General features: G+C 40.7%; 1 protein-coding gene across 6 annotated transcripts in view; it reads right to left on the bottom strand.

The window, feature by feature from the left end:
- CADPS2 (calcium dependent secretion activator 2) overlaps positions 1–13,129 on the bottom strand; it is a 552,288-nt gene that overhangs the window by 347,325 nt on the left and 191,834 nt on the right. For all 6 annotated transcript variants that reach the window (XM_068549383.1, XM_068549382.1, XM_068549381.1 and 3 more), the window contains exon 3: positions 7,985–8,317. In XM_068549383.1, the coding sequence (XP_068405484.1) occupies positions 7,985–8,317 (333 nt within the window). The remainder of the gene's footprint in view (positions 1–7,984; positions 8,318–13,129) is intronic.

Genomic DNA, 13,129 nt, shown 5'->3' on the forward strand with positions numbered 1-13,129 from the left:
GGTATCTGTCCCCAGTGGCTAAGGTTGGTTCAGTGGGTTGTGTAGGCTTCCTGGTGGAGGGGACTGGTGCCTCTGTTCTGGTGGATGAGGCTGGATCTTGTCTTTCTGGTGGGCAGGTCCATGTCTGGTGGTGTGTTATGGGGTGTCTGTGATCCCATTATGATTTTAGGCAGCCTCTCTGCTAATGGGTGGGGCTGTGTTCCTGTCTTGCTAGTTGTTTGGCATAGGGTGTTCAGCGCTGTAGCTTGCTGGTCATTGAGCGATGCTGGGTCTTGATGTTGAGATGGAGCTCTCTGAGAGATTTTTGCCGTTTGGTATTACGTGGAGCTGGGAGGTCTCTTGTGGACCAGTGTCCTGAAGTTGGCTCTCCCACCTCAGAGGCACGGCCCTGATGCCTGGCTGGAGCACCAAGAGCCTTTCGTCCACACGGCATTTAGGGCAGTTCCTGGGGCCACATGCTGTGGAGTTACTATATGTCAACAATTCCCTCAAGTATGTTACTCATCTCAAGTTCAATTGCGTATCACCTGAGCACCTGAGCGCGGAGCCCGCTACCGCTTCGGGTGCGGCGCCGGCACAGTCCGACGGTCCCAGTGTAGTGGCGAAAGCTTCCTACTTGCGACCAATCCTGGTGTTGAAGCCGGTGCTCTGTCTGGTGCCGCACTCCCCTCCCTCCTCACGCTCGCGGCTGCTCAAGAAAGCCGGCGCGGCGGAGTTTAGGCTGCCGGCGCCTCAGCGTCGAGGACGGTGAGACGCGTGAGGCAGACGAAAGGCCAAGTAACAATATTTTAATTCAAAAATATGTGAGATAAAAATTATTCTTAAGACTATAAAACACATAGCTTTAATATCAACTAACTTCATTTCTCTAAAAGTATGATTGTATTTATTTGAAATTCACTGCATTTCCTTCAAGTTATTCTGAAATTAAACTCTCTTCTGACAGACTGGGCTTCTTTCACCCCTGTTAATTTAATATCCTGATTCAAGTAAATGATGGCTAACAATTTCAGATTCTGGTATTGTTATGTTACTCATTGTAGAATGTACAGTTTGCACTCTTTTTTTCATCTTTTTTTCTTAGTATTTTGTTCTGTGAATGTGCACCAATGCAAACACAATATTCTCAAAGCAAAGAATCCAAAATCTGACAGGCAGTTTCAATAGCACAAGAACTAATCCATGACATATGTGGGTTGTTCTCATGTTTTTCTGATAACATGTAAATAATGTTTCTTTCAATTATCCCTGGTCTCATAACTTAATTGTTATACATGCTACCTTCTAAATTAGTGCTTTTAAGAGTTTCGTAAAGGAAACTCTTAAATGCCTTAATTTTGAAATTAATAAGTTCTTGGCTCTGACTGGAAGTAATACAAACACCCATGCTTCTTCAGAAGACAGCTTCCTGTTTTTCCATTCTGGATGCTCAACCTACAGCTCTGGGACAAGGGCTACAAAACCACGTGAGGCTCCTGCCAGCTTCAGGTGGCAGCCCTGGCACTGCTCCCTCCTCATTCACGTCCTTTCCTTTCCGAGTCCCCAAGGGCTGTCTGTCCGTTGCCAACCTGCACATCTCAGCAGAGCAGCTTCCTATCCTGAGCTTCTGACCCTGAAGCAACAAAACATCTTTGAGATTTCCTAGGAGAACACTGTTGGCAAAAACAAGGGACCAGACAGGGTAAATAAATACAGAAGCAAGAATTTTACAGTTAGCAAGAGCCTCAAAGCCTTTCCTGAGACACAGGGAAAGTAGAGTAAATTCCACCAACATGTACCTGGAGCCAAGTGCCTGCAGCTTGGCTAGCTTTAAACCAAGCTGCTTCCCCGAGCCCTGCTCTACTAATTCCTCTCCTCACACCATTCCTCCCCTATAAAGGGCAGGCTATCTTCTGTGATTTCTATAGCCTTTTCTTTTTTAAACTCTGTTGAAAGACAACAAAAGAACAAAGAAGATAGACAGGTCCTCGAGGGGAAAAAAAGAACCTCAGCTATTTTTCTCAACAATCCATTTTCTTAATTTCTGTAAAATGATTCTTATTCCAAAGGAAAGCTCTTCCCTTACTTATGAGTATTTTTGTAATTTCTTTAAGTTAATCAAAAAATCTTTAAGCTTTTCTTTCAAATCTCAGAGCTGAAGAGAACTCTAGTTTCAGCTCAGATACGTAAAGAGCTTAGGAGAAGTCATGCCTCCTGTCTTCACAATAAACAGCTGGACAAGCTGAAAATCCATGACTTTTCTTCACTTATCAGAGAACTGAGCTTTCAGGGCGAACCACCAACCCAATATCTGGAGACACAGGAAAAACAGAGAGTTACTACATTTAAAGCAGAAATCAGTGGGTGCCAGAAATATAGAACCACTTATTTGACTAGTAATTTGGACAAACTACTGGAAGCTGAGGGCAGAGAGTTGGAAACTCCTGGGGTTGTAATCATAAAGGGGCTTCCACACTTTCCTGGGCTTTCTTCCAGTAACCCCACCAAGTTCTCATGGTAAGGATCCAAGAAGGTTCCCCATGTGAACCCGGCAGGAAGAGGGGAAGAGGAGCCACTGTTATACCTCCCAGAGTCTTTTCCCTAACAAAGGGGAAAAGACTTTGTTAGAAGAAAACGCTGAAACCTTATTCCAGCTGGAGGAGGAGAAGGCTGCCCTCTGCAGTCCTTTGCACCCTTCCTGTCTTGTCTATTTGAAAAAAAATAATAATAACAAAACACCCAGCAAGAACAGGAGACAAGGCTTCAAGGAAACAAATGGGGGATGCTTTAGCCAGGGAAGGAAATAAGGGATGTGGGTGAGAAGGAAAACAATACTCGGGGACAAAGGTTAGAAACACTTGTGCAAGTTACAGCCCTGAGACACAGGCCCACGGAAAGACTGAGACTTTACCAAATGGTAGAATGAACACTCCCTTCTCCCCGGCACCCTACCACAACACCAGCATCGCTCCAGAAGAACAGCTGATCGCGGTTAAAGAGCCGCAGATACAGACTCTCTGAAGAGGAATACTTAGGGAAGCCCAAAGTCAAGACAGGAGAAAAAGACAAGGACACTAGAAGAATGTGAAGCTTCTTGTGCCTGTGGCTACAACAAACATTAAACACAGCCAACCTCCCAGTCAGATTAACGTAAATCCTCACACTAAAGGCAAATATACCGCAGTTTCTCTTACCTGATACAACATGCCTGGCTCTCAACAAAAAGTTACAAAGCATGCCAAAAGGCAAAAAAAGAAAAAGGAACACAGTCTGCGGAGACAAATCATGCATCCAAAGCAGATTAAGGTGTCACACAGACGTAGTTAACTAACAAGGAATTTAAGTAACCGTTAACAATATATTAAGGGCTATGATGGAAAAAGTTGAAAACAGGCAAGAACAGATGGATAATATAAGCAGGGAGGTGGAAACTCTAAGAAAGAATCAAAGGAAATGCTAGAAATCAAAAACACTAACAGAGAGGAACAATGCCTTCGATGGGCTTATCAGTAGGCTTGCTGATTCTGAGGAAAGAATCAGGACACTTGAAGGTCAGCCGAAACTTCCCTCTCTGAAATGCAAAGAGAAAGAGAACTAAAAAGCAAACAAAAAACCAAAAAGAACATCCCAGAACTGTGGTGAGTAACATAACTAGACATAACAAATATAACTAAAATACTGGCAGGAGAAGGTGAGAATAGGATATAAGGAACGTTTGAATTAATAATGGCTGAGAATTTTCCAAATGTAATGACACACACCAACCCCTAAATTCAGGAAGCTCAGAAAATACCGAGCAGGAGAAATATCAAAAAACTCATACCCAGGCATATCATATTTGAACTGCAGAAAACTAAGCCAAGGAGAAATTATTAAAGGAAGCCAGAGGACAAAAAAACAAACAAAACACCTTACAGAGAATCGAGGATAGGAGCTTGATCAGACTACTCATCAGAAACCACACAAGCAAGAAAATGGAGTGAAATCTTCAGAATGTTAAAAGAGAAAAAAAGCTAATTCTATATCTAATGAAATTATCCTTTAAAGATAAAGAAGAAACAGAGACTTTATCAGATATACAATAACTGGGGGAGTTCATTATCAGTAGTCCTGCCTTTCAAAAAATGTTCAAAGAAGTTTTTCAGATAAGGAAAATGATGTAGGTCAGAAACTTGGATCTACATGAAGAAAGTGTCAGAGAAGGAATAAATGAAGGTGAAATTATATATATATATATATATATATATATATATATATATATATATATACACACACACACACACACATATATATCTTTTATTTTTCTTATTAATTGATCTAAAAATTATCTGTTTAAAGCAAGAGTGGTAACAATATGTTTGGTGAATAGAGCATATTATAAGTGAAATGAATGACAGAAATTTCACAAGGGATGGGAGGGAGGAATTGAGAATTCTCTATTATGGGAGAGCTGTACTACACTTGAAGCCTTATAGTGTTATTTGAAGGTAAGCTTAGATTATTTTAAAATACATATTGTAAGCCCTAGGGCAATTACTAAACACACTTTTTAAAAAGATAAGTAGTACATCAAAAGAGTATATAAAATGGAATCATATAAATGTTCAATTAAAATTAAAGAAGGCAGAAAAAGGAGGGGGAGACAAAGAACAAATGCAAAAAAGGGTCAACACTTAAAAAGACTGCAGAATGTGATCCAACTACATCACTTTATATACAAATGGTCTAAACACACCCATTAAAAGACAGAAATTGTCAGACTGGATTAAAAACAAAAACAAAAACCAGAGGTAATATGTGCTGTCTACAAGAAACCCACTTTAAACAAAGACTCAGACAGGTTAAAAATAAACAGATGGAGAAAGATACACCATGCTAACCCTAATCAAAAGAAAGCTGAAGTAGCCATATTAGTTTGAGACAAAGTAGACTTCAAAAAAAAAAAAAAAGATTATCAGGGACAAAGAGGGACTTTATATAAAGGGGTTAATTCCACAAAAAGACCTAACAATGCTAAATGCTAAATGTGTATGAACCTAACAAAGCATCAAGATACATGAGGCAAATACTGATAGAACTGAAGGTAAAAATAAATCCATTATTACAGATAGAGATTTGAACTAGAAGTATTGGGTTGGCCAAAAGGTTCTTTTGGTTTTTAAGAACTTTATTGAACAACATATTCACTGTTTTTGTTCCACTACCTTCTGCCATTTTTCAGGCAACTTCATAATTCTATCTTCCCAAAACCTTTTATCTTTTTGAGCAAAGAACTGTACCAGATGCATTTTACGGTCTTCCAGGGAAGACCGAAATAAATGGAAATTCAAAGGTGCAATGTCTGGTGAATACGGCGGATGAATCAGAACATCCCAGCCAAGGGACTCCCCTGGTGGTCCAGTGGTTAAAGACTCCGCCTTCCAATGAAGAGGGTGTGGGTTGGATCCCTGGTCGGGGAGCTAAGATCCCACATGCCTTGAAGCCAAAACACCAAAACATAAAACAGAAGTAATATTATAACAAATTCAATAAAGACTTTAAAAATGGTCCACATCAAAAAAATCTAAAAAAAAAAAAAAAAAAAAATTTTCCAGCCAAGCTGTAACAGTTTTTGCCTGGTCATCAAAGAAACATGTGGTCTTGCGTTATCCTGATGGAAGATTATGTGTTTTCTGTTGACTAATTCTGGACACTTTTCGTCGAGTGCCGCTTTCAGTTGGTCTAATTGGGAGCAGTACTTGTTGGAATTAATCGTTTGGTTTTCCGGAAGGAGCTCATAATAGAGGACTCCCTTCCAACCCCGCCATATATACAAAATCGCCTTCTTTGGATGAAGACCAGCCTTTGGTGTGGTTGGTGGTGGTTCATTTCGCTTGCCCCACGATCTCTTCCGTTCCACGTTATTGTACAGTATCCACTTCTCATCACCCGTCACAATTTGTTTTAAAAACAAAATGTTTTTGTTACGTTTAAGTAGAGACTCGCATGCGGGAATATGGTCAAGAAGGTTTTTTTCGCTTTTGTGGAACCCAAACATCAAAGCGATGAATATAACCAAGCAGGTGTAAATGATTTTTAACGTTTGATTTGGGTATTTTGAGTATGTCGGCTATCTCCCACGTGGTATAACATTGATTGTTCTCAGTTAATGTCTTGATTTGATCGCTATCAACTTCAACTGATCTACCCGACCGTGGAGCAACGTCCAGCGAGAAATCTCCAGCACGAAACTTGGCAAACCACTTTTGACACATTCAGTCAGTCACAGCACCTTCTCCATACACTCCACAAATCTTTTCTTGTGTTTTAGTTGCTTTTTTACCTTTCTTGAAATTATTAATGAAGCATAATATGCCGAAAATGTGCTTTTTTTCTTCCATCTTCAATATTAAAATGGCTACACAAAAATTCACCAATGTTGATGTTTTTTTTTTACATGCATGCTGCTATGACAGCTGTCACAATGCAATCTAACAAAAGTGTTTTGAATGAAGTTAAAGACAACTAAGCACTACTAGAGCTATCTGACAGAACACATCGAATGAACCTTTTGGCCATCCCAGTATGTTCCAAATTACAGAGGACAGAAACCAGGAGGTCAAAACCCTTGCTGTAGAAGTGGTCTTTAAACGTAAACAAAAGATGAATTTTGGTACATTTTGAGTAAATAAACATAAACCCGTAGGTCCACAGGAATTTATGTTATGACCCTGTAGCGTTCAGGATAAATTCTACTGCATTTGTAAATAACTTATTTTAGAGGTCTACCTGCTCTATTACGACTTCAGCACATAGAGAACAAATATTTTATTTAGTTAAGGTTGGTTTCCCCAACACCTAGCAAAGGTTTTGGCTTGAATACTCAGTAAGCATCTACTCAATGTCTGAATCTGAATTTCACTAATGAATTATGTTCATCAATATTTAACTATACAAGTGAGCTACTGCTCCATTGAAAATACAAAGTCCCAGTTGTGTCGCTTTTACAATGGAAGAGTTTGGCTGTACAGTCATCCTCCAATATTATCAAAACCACCACCTGGTTTAATGATACAGTAAAATCAATCATAGCGAAAGCATGAACTGTTCACAGGGTTAAGGTTCCACACTGCTTTTCCATTAATTAACTCTGCTAACTTATTCATTGGAAATGATTCACAAATTAGTAATGCAAAGTAAATGATACACATAGAATACGGAAACTGAGAAGTAGGTTTGCAAAAAGATTTAAAATAAATGTAAACATATGCACATTATAGACATGTGGACTCTTAATGAACACAGGAATTTTAAAATGCCAGAATTCTGTCAATTTAAATTGTATACTAGGGTACAGTTAAATAATTTATAGCCCTAAAGTAAGCAAACAAAATACAACTAAGGAAGGAATACATTTAGACAAATCATAGGCTCTAAAGACGAAAGACATGGAGCAAACATGGTATTTTATTCAGTTTTTCATGTGTATGATTAAAATAACAACACAAGAGAAAATAGATTATTTACTCTGTCACCTCTAAATTACCTAGTTTAGCAATCTTCTTCAATTCATTTCTATCTGGCTGAGTTACAGAAAAAACTTTTGAAATTTCAGTCACTTCCATAAAACTCTGAAGATGAGTATCATACCTTTACGAAAAATTATTCTGCAGTGAGGAATACCTGTTTATTATAAATGGCCAAGCTTCTTCACATAACAGACGATTTTCACTTTACTATTCAGGGCATGCCCCATACACATATACCCAATAGGTACAAATCTGATGTCCTAAAAGAGGGCACATGGAACAATTACTTACTGAATAAAATGCACAGATATTCTTCTCCTATCAAATAATTCTTCCAAAGCTTCTTCCAAATGTCATTATTTGACATATTAAAATTCGATTTCACTCACCTTTTCAAACAAAGTGATTAGAGAAAGTAAAGTACATCTTCATAGGCTTGTAAAGACTTGGTGTTCATTCTGTGAGTCAGGGGAATAGGAAATATCATGATCACTTACCTGACACGCGTTATAAAGAAGCTGGTGTTCTAGTTTTTTAATCCCCAAAATCTGCTGAAACATTTCATAGAGTTGTTCCTTGCTCAGAATAAGTTCAGAAACAGCGCTTAGGGCCATTCTGTTTGGCTGTTTACACAAGTCCTCTTCACCCCTGCAAATGGCATCATATTTGGCTATCCAGGAGCTCAGCACTGTCTCTTTGCTCAAGCCATCAATTTCTGGCAAACTCCGCACACGTTTTTCTATGTTTTTCTTAAACACCTCTCTGAAGTCATTAGCAGAACACCCTCCACTCTGAACCATTCTGGCCACTCGATCACTCTTCAGAAAAACCTGAAAACAAAACAAAAAACAAAAGAGAACAAAAACCCACTTACAATTAGGCATGGACACTAACACCAACTGCTTTTAGCAATCCAAGAGTTATGACACCAAACATTCCACAACGGTTCAAATGTTTTATAATATGCACTAACTAATGACAAACTGGAGGCTCCAAATCATCTCTCTTAAAATGTTGAAATGTTTAGGAGAGAAAATAATGAGTCTCGAGGAACTTGTAATATGATCCAACCTTGACCTACACGCTCCCCACCTGAAGGTCATGGGGATCTCTACAACTGAAACCCTTAAGAGTTGGTTGAAAAGGTAATTGGAGATATGAACCCAACTTCCCAATGTGTACTTGGGAGTTCTGGTTAGTTCTTCAGCAAGGACAAGGTCCCTTATTGTTTGAAAATCTGAAGGCCAATAGTGTGGTAAGTCTAGTAGTATCCAAGTCAATACCCTCCGGGTATAACTGTTAATCAAAACTACTCCACAGCTCGGGGTACACACCTGTCCCTACCCCTGACTTCACTAGCTCCCCAACTCCTCACACACTTCTCGTAGCTGGGAAAAATCGATGATGAAAAAGCAAACTCTAAAACTTTTAGCTGTCCACTAATATCAAGTAAGAAATAAAACACAAACAATGACAACCAGGGAGAGAGACAGTTTTGAAATGGGTAGGAAGAGATGGGTAATAAGTAATAAGGTCATACTGTGCAAGGGACATCAGACTTGGCCTCGAATCTCTCCTTTCTTCTAAGTCACAGACCCAAATATCAACAAGTACCAGCCAAGATTCATGAAACATCTATTCTGTCATCAATATTCCTAAGAATCCTCTATGGGTCATATGAGACTGATTTTATTCCTGTTTTCTTCCTGTAATAACAAAAACTTCTTCCAAAGAACCTGTAGGACTATTTAATGCAGCCCCCATGAGTTGTATCTGTTGTTAAGGCTTATGGAACAGAAATTCATGTCAATCTTTTCCCTAAGAACTGACTCATGTTACTGAGGTACTCCCAAATTATGACCCCACTATTTGCTCTAATGCTACTACCATGTCTGTCTGCATGTGGGCAAACAGCATGTGTGCTCTGTGCAAAGCAGCCTCATTTGTCCCAGTGACTGGCATCTCAGCTACCAGGTCCCAAACCTTTTCCCCACTTAATTTCTCCTCTTTTCAGACCATTCGTACAAAATATTGTTTCCTATCTTTGCTCAATGGCCAGAGGGGATTCCTGACTCTTGAATATTTCGGTTAACTAACGTACTGAATTAGGAGTGGTGAATTTTACACTAGGCAAAGATGCATGACATATACACACAGTGCTTCCTCTCTTTTTACTAGCTGTGGCTCAATCACAGTCAAAAAGACTCTTATTTTTTACGTTTCTAAGCCAAAACTAATTCTTAAGCCCCAAGTATAAGAATAGTGTCTTTAATTTATTTAGATGAAGGAAAATAAAATTTAGATATTTAATATTTTATCTAAAAACGCCATTTAACTACCTCTAAACACACAGGGGTCTCTCCATCTTCTTTCTCATCCTCATCTAATTGCACTACTCTCGTTGGGCACTAGACTTCAAGATAAATGTTATACGGACATAATTTTTCTAATTTCCGTTACAGCTGTATCTTGTTAAATGGGAACGTACGGAGGCCCAGTAGTCAGAGGGGGCGGGCTGCGCCAGTCGTCAATCCACTGCTTTCCAGGGCTGTCTTCCTGTGGCCTTGCCACTGGTACAGTTTTAGAGGGTGCTGGAGGGACATTGGAGGAGGAAGGGCCCTGGTTCCCAGTTCTCTTCTTATACCTGGAGGCACGTGGCACCAATCCCCGGGGCAGTTTCTCTTCAGACCCCAAGGATGGCTTCGCAGGGCGCGCCCACACTGGCAGATTCCCGGGCAGTTGTGCAGTGCAGCACTGCAGAAGGCAGGCTCCCGTGAGTCCTACCGGTGCGGCACTGCAGTGAACTGGCCTGCCATCCGGTAGGATACGCCACATCTTCTCCAGTGAGGTCTGGACCCCAGCCTTTTCCAGGTTTGCTCCTTCCTTGGGTGCTCTGCTCCCTGTACCTGCTACTCCTACATTCTTTAGTTTCCCTTGCCCATTGTAGCCAACACCTCATTGTTTATAACAAATTTTCCCTGATCAATTATCGTGTGGTTTCTGTCTCCAGATTGCACCGTGATACAGAAATACTGAAATGCTGCATGGGACATTATATCTAAGAGAAAATATTTGAAATTGAAACAACTTTTAAAAACTTGGTAATTGTATAAAGCTGGAACGGCAAGATATTTTTAAAGCACAACATAAATGCCTTACAATTGGCTTCAGAAAACCTTTTAATTGCTTGATATCTAATACTCTAAGTTAGGAGGCATTTCATTTTTTTCAACCTCTTCTGTCTGTCAGTGCTAAATTCTACCAAGTAACCAAACAGTGTTTTTGAAGCAAGGGCGCTGATGAACTTAGGTTTTTGGAGTCTTAATTTCCTCTGTAAAACCATACCTAAAGCCATACTAACTCAGTCCAATTGCATGATATTTAATCAACATTTACAAAGTGGTAACAACATGTCAGGCATTCTGCTAGGTGTTGGGGACATAAAGACAGATGAGCCAAAGACCCTGCCCTCAAACAGCTCACACCGCCTGAGAGAGACAGGATACACAGTAAAACAGAGGGCGGGAGCAATCACAGAGACCTATGCAAAGGTGGGGGGAAAGAAAAGGAAGTTATTAACTCTGTTATCTGGGGGGCACGGTTGGGGAGGAGAGGGGAACAGGACAAAGGACCTGTGATTTGAATGACCTGTGGGTTGAGTAAGGGGAAAAGGGAGAAGAAAATACGTTTCAGGAAAATAAAAGAGGGAAAAAGCAAGAAGCATAAAATCGCATGACCTTTTGAAGGAAACGTAAGAATTTTTATACTTCAGGAGCATCAAATATAAGGGTGAATGGAACACAAGTTGTGCCATTCAGACCAACAGAGACCAGATGGCCAAATGCAGCGTGTGCCAAGCAAGGAAATCTGATCTCTGCCGGTGGGTCAGGAGTCGATGACGGCTAGGTAACCTCAGTGTTGACACACTGAGAAGCACAATTTAGACAAGTAACTGGTGGCAGCATCAAGGGTAGATGACAACTGACCAGAAAAGAGATTGGGATCAGTTATCTGGAGACCAGGTGAAAAGCAGTAAGGGCCTGATCTAGGGCAATTCATGGGCTAAAGAGAGAGAGGCAGAGGAGAGACAGCTGGGAGACAATCAACATATCCTGGTGAGTTACAGAATGTGTAAAGGCAGGGAAAATATGATTCACAGTTTTTACTGGGGTGTCTGCATTCCACTAGCTAAAAATAATTAAAGAATACAGGTGGAACAACGTGTGTGTGTGTGTGTGTGTGTGTGTGTGTTGTTTGTAAATGGTGGTGGGTATATGGGGGGCATGGTCCTGGATTACTAGTTTAGTTTTGGTAGAGGTCAGCTTTGAAGACCAAGTATAGTAAAAACAGAGTGAGGAACAGAACTTCATGAAATACCTATATTTACAAAGCTGGCAGAAAAACTGGATCCAGGGGAGGCTGGTAATGTCAGAAGCAGAAGGAGAAATACGACACATTAGCAATCAAGAGCGGAGAGAGTCCTGAGAGAAAGAGAATCAAGTACCACAAGGGAGATCAGCTCAAATCAGCAGAAATTTGATTGTCTCTACCACCATCTGGTCACCTTTGGCAGAGAAGATAGTAGAGTGGTAAAGAGTAGGAACTGATCTGCAGAAGGAGAAAAGGACAAGTTGTAATAAAGTTGAGACGGCAAATATTGGGTTGGCCAAAAAGTTCGTTCGGGTTTTCCCATAAGACGTTACATAAGATGTTCCGTAACGTCTTATGGAAAAACCCAAATGAACGGCCAACTCAATATAAACTGTCCTTCTAGAAAGCTTGGATGAAAAGGGAAATGAGAGGAAGGCAAAAAGCTGAACTGGGAAACGACATGTAGGCAATGAGGGAGACAAGTCAGGAAAGAGAGGCAGCTTAAGGTATGGATAACAGAAAATAGTGATGGTATGTCACTTCTTTTTTTTTTTTTTTTTTTTAATATTTATTTATTTATTTATTTTGGGCTGTGTTGGGTCTTCGTTTCTATGCCAGGGCTTTCTTTAGTTGCAGCAAGCGGGGGCCCCTCTTCATCGCGGTGCGCGGGCCTCTCACTGTCGCGGCCTCTCTTGTTGCGGAGCACAGGCTCCAGACGCGCAGGCTCAGTAGTTGTGGTTCACGGGCCTAGTTGCTCCGTGGCATGTGGGATCTTCCCAGGCCAGGGCTCGAACCCGTGTTCCCTGCATTGGCAGGCAGATTCTCAACCACTGCGCCACCAGGGAAGCCTGGTACGTCACTTCTGAGATTAGTTTGTGGAAGCCTGCAGTGCGCTCTCCCATCACATGCCCGGGGGGGTGCAAGCCGCTGTGACACAAGGCACTGAAGCCCTCAGTCTAACAGCCCTCAATGAACTGACGTCAGCCCAGAACCACGGGAGTGGACTGGAAAGCAAATTCATGACTAATTGAACCACGAGTGTGATCTCAGCAGATAGCTTGATTGCAACTTCACGAGAGACCCGGAGCAGAAACATCCAGCTAAGCCTCTCTCAGATTCCTAATCCTGAGAAATGCATGTGAGATAACATGCACTTACTGTTTTAAACTGCTATGTTTAGGGATAAATTGTTACCAGCAATAGATAATACATGGTTTACACTGTATTCTACCCTATTCACGTCATATATCCACATGGTTTACGCCCTTACT

Source organism: Eschrichtius robustus, chromosome 8, assembly GCF_028021215.1.
Source record: "Eschrichtius robustus isolate mEscRob2 chromosome 8, mEscRob2.pri, whole genome shotgun sequence".
In the NCBI taxonomy this organism is placed as follows: Eukaryota; Metazoa; Chordata; class Mammalia; order Artiodactyla; family Eschrichtiidae; genus Eschrichtius; species Eschrichtius robustus.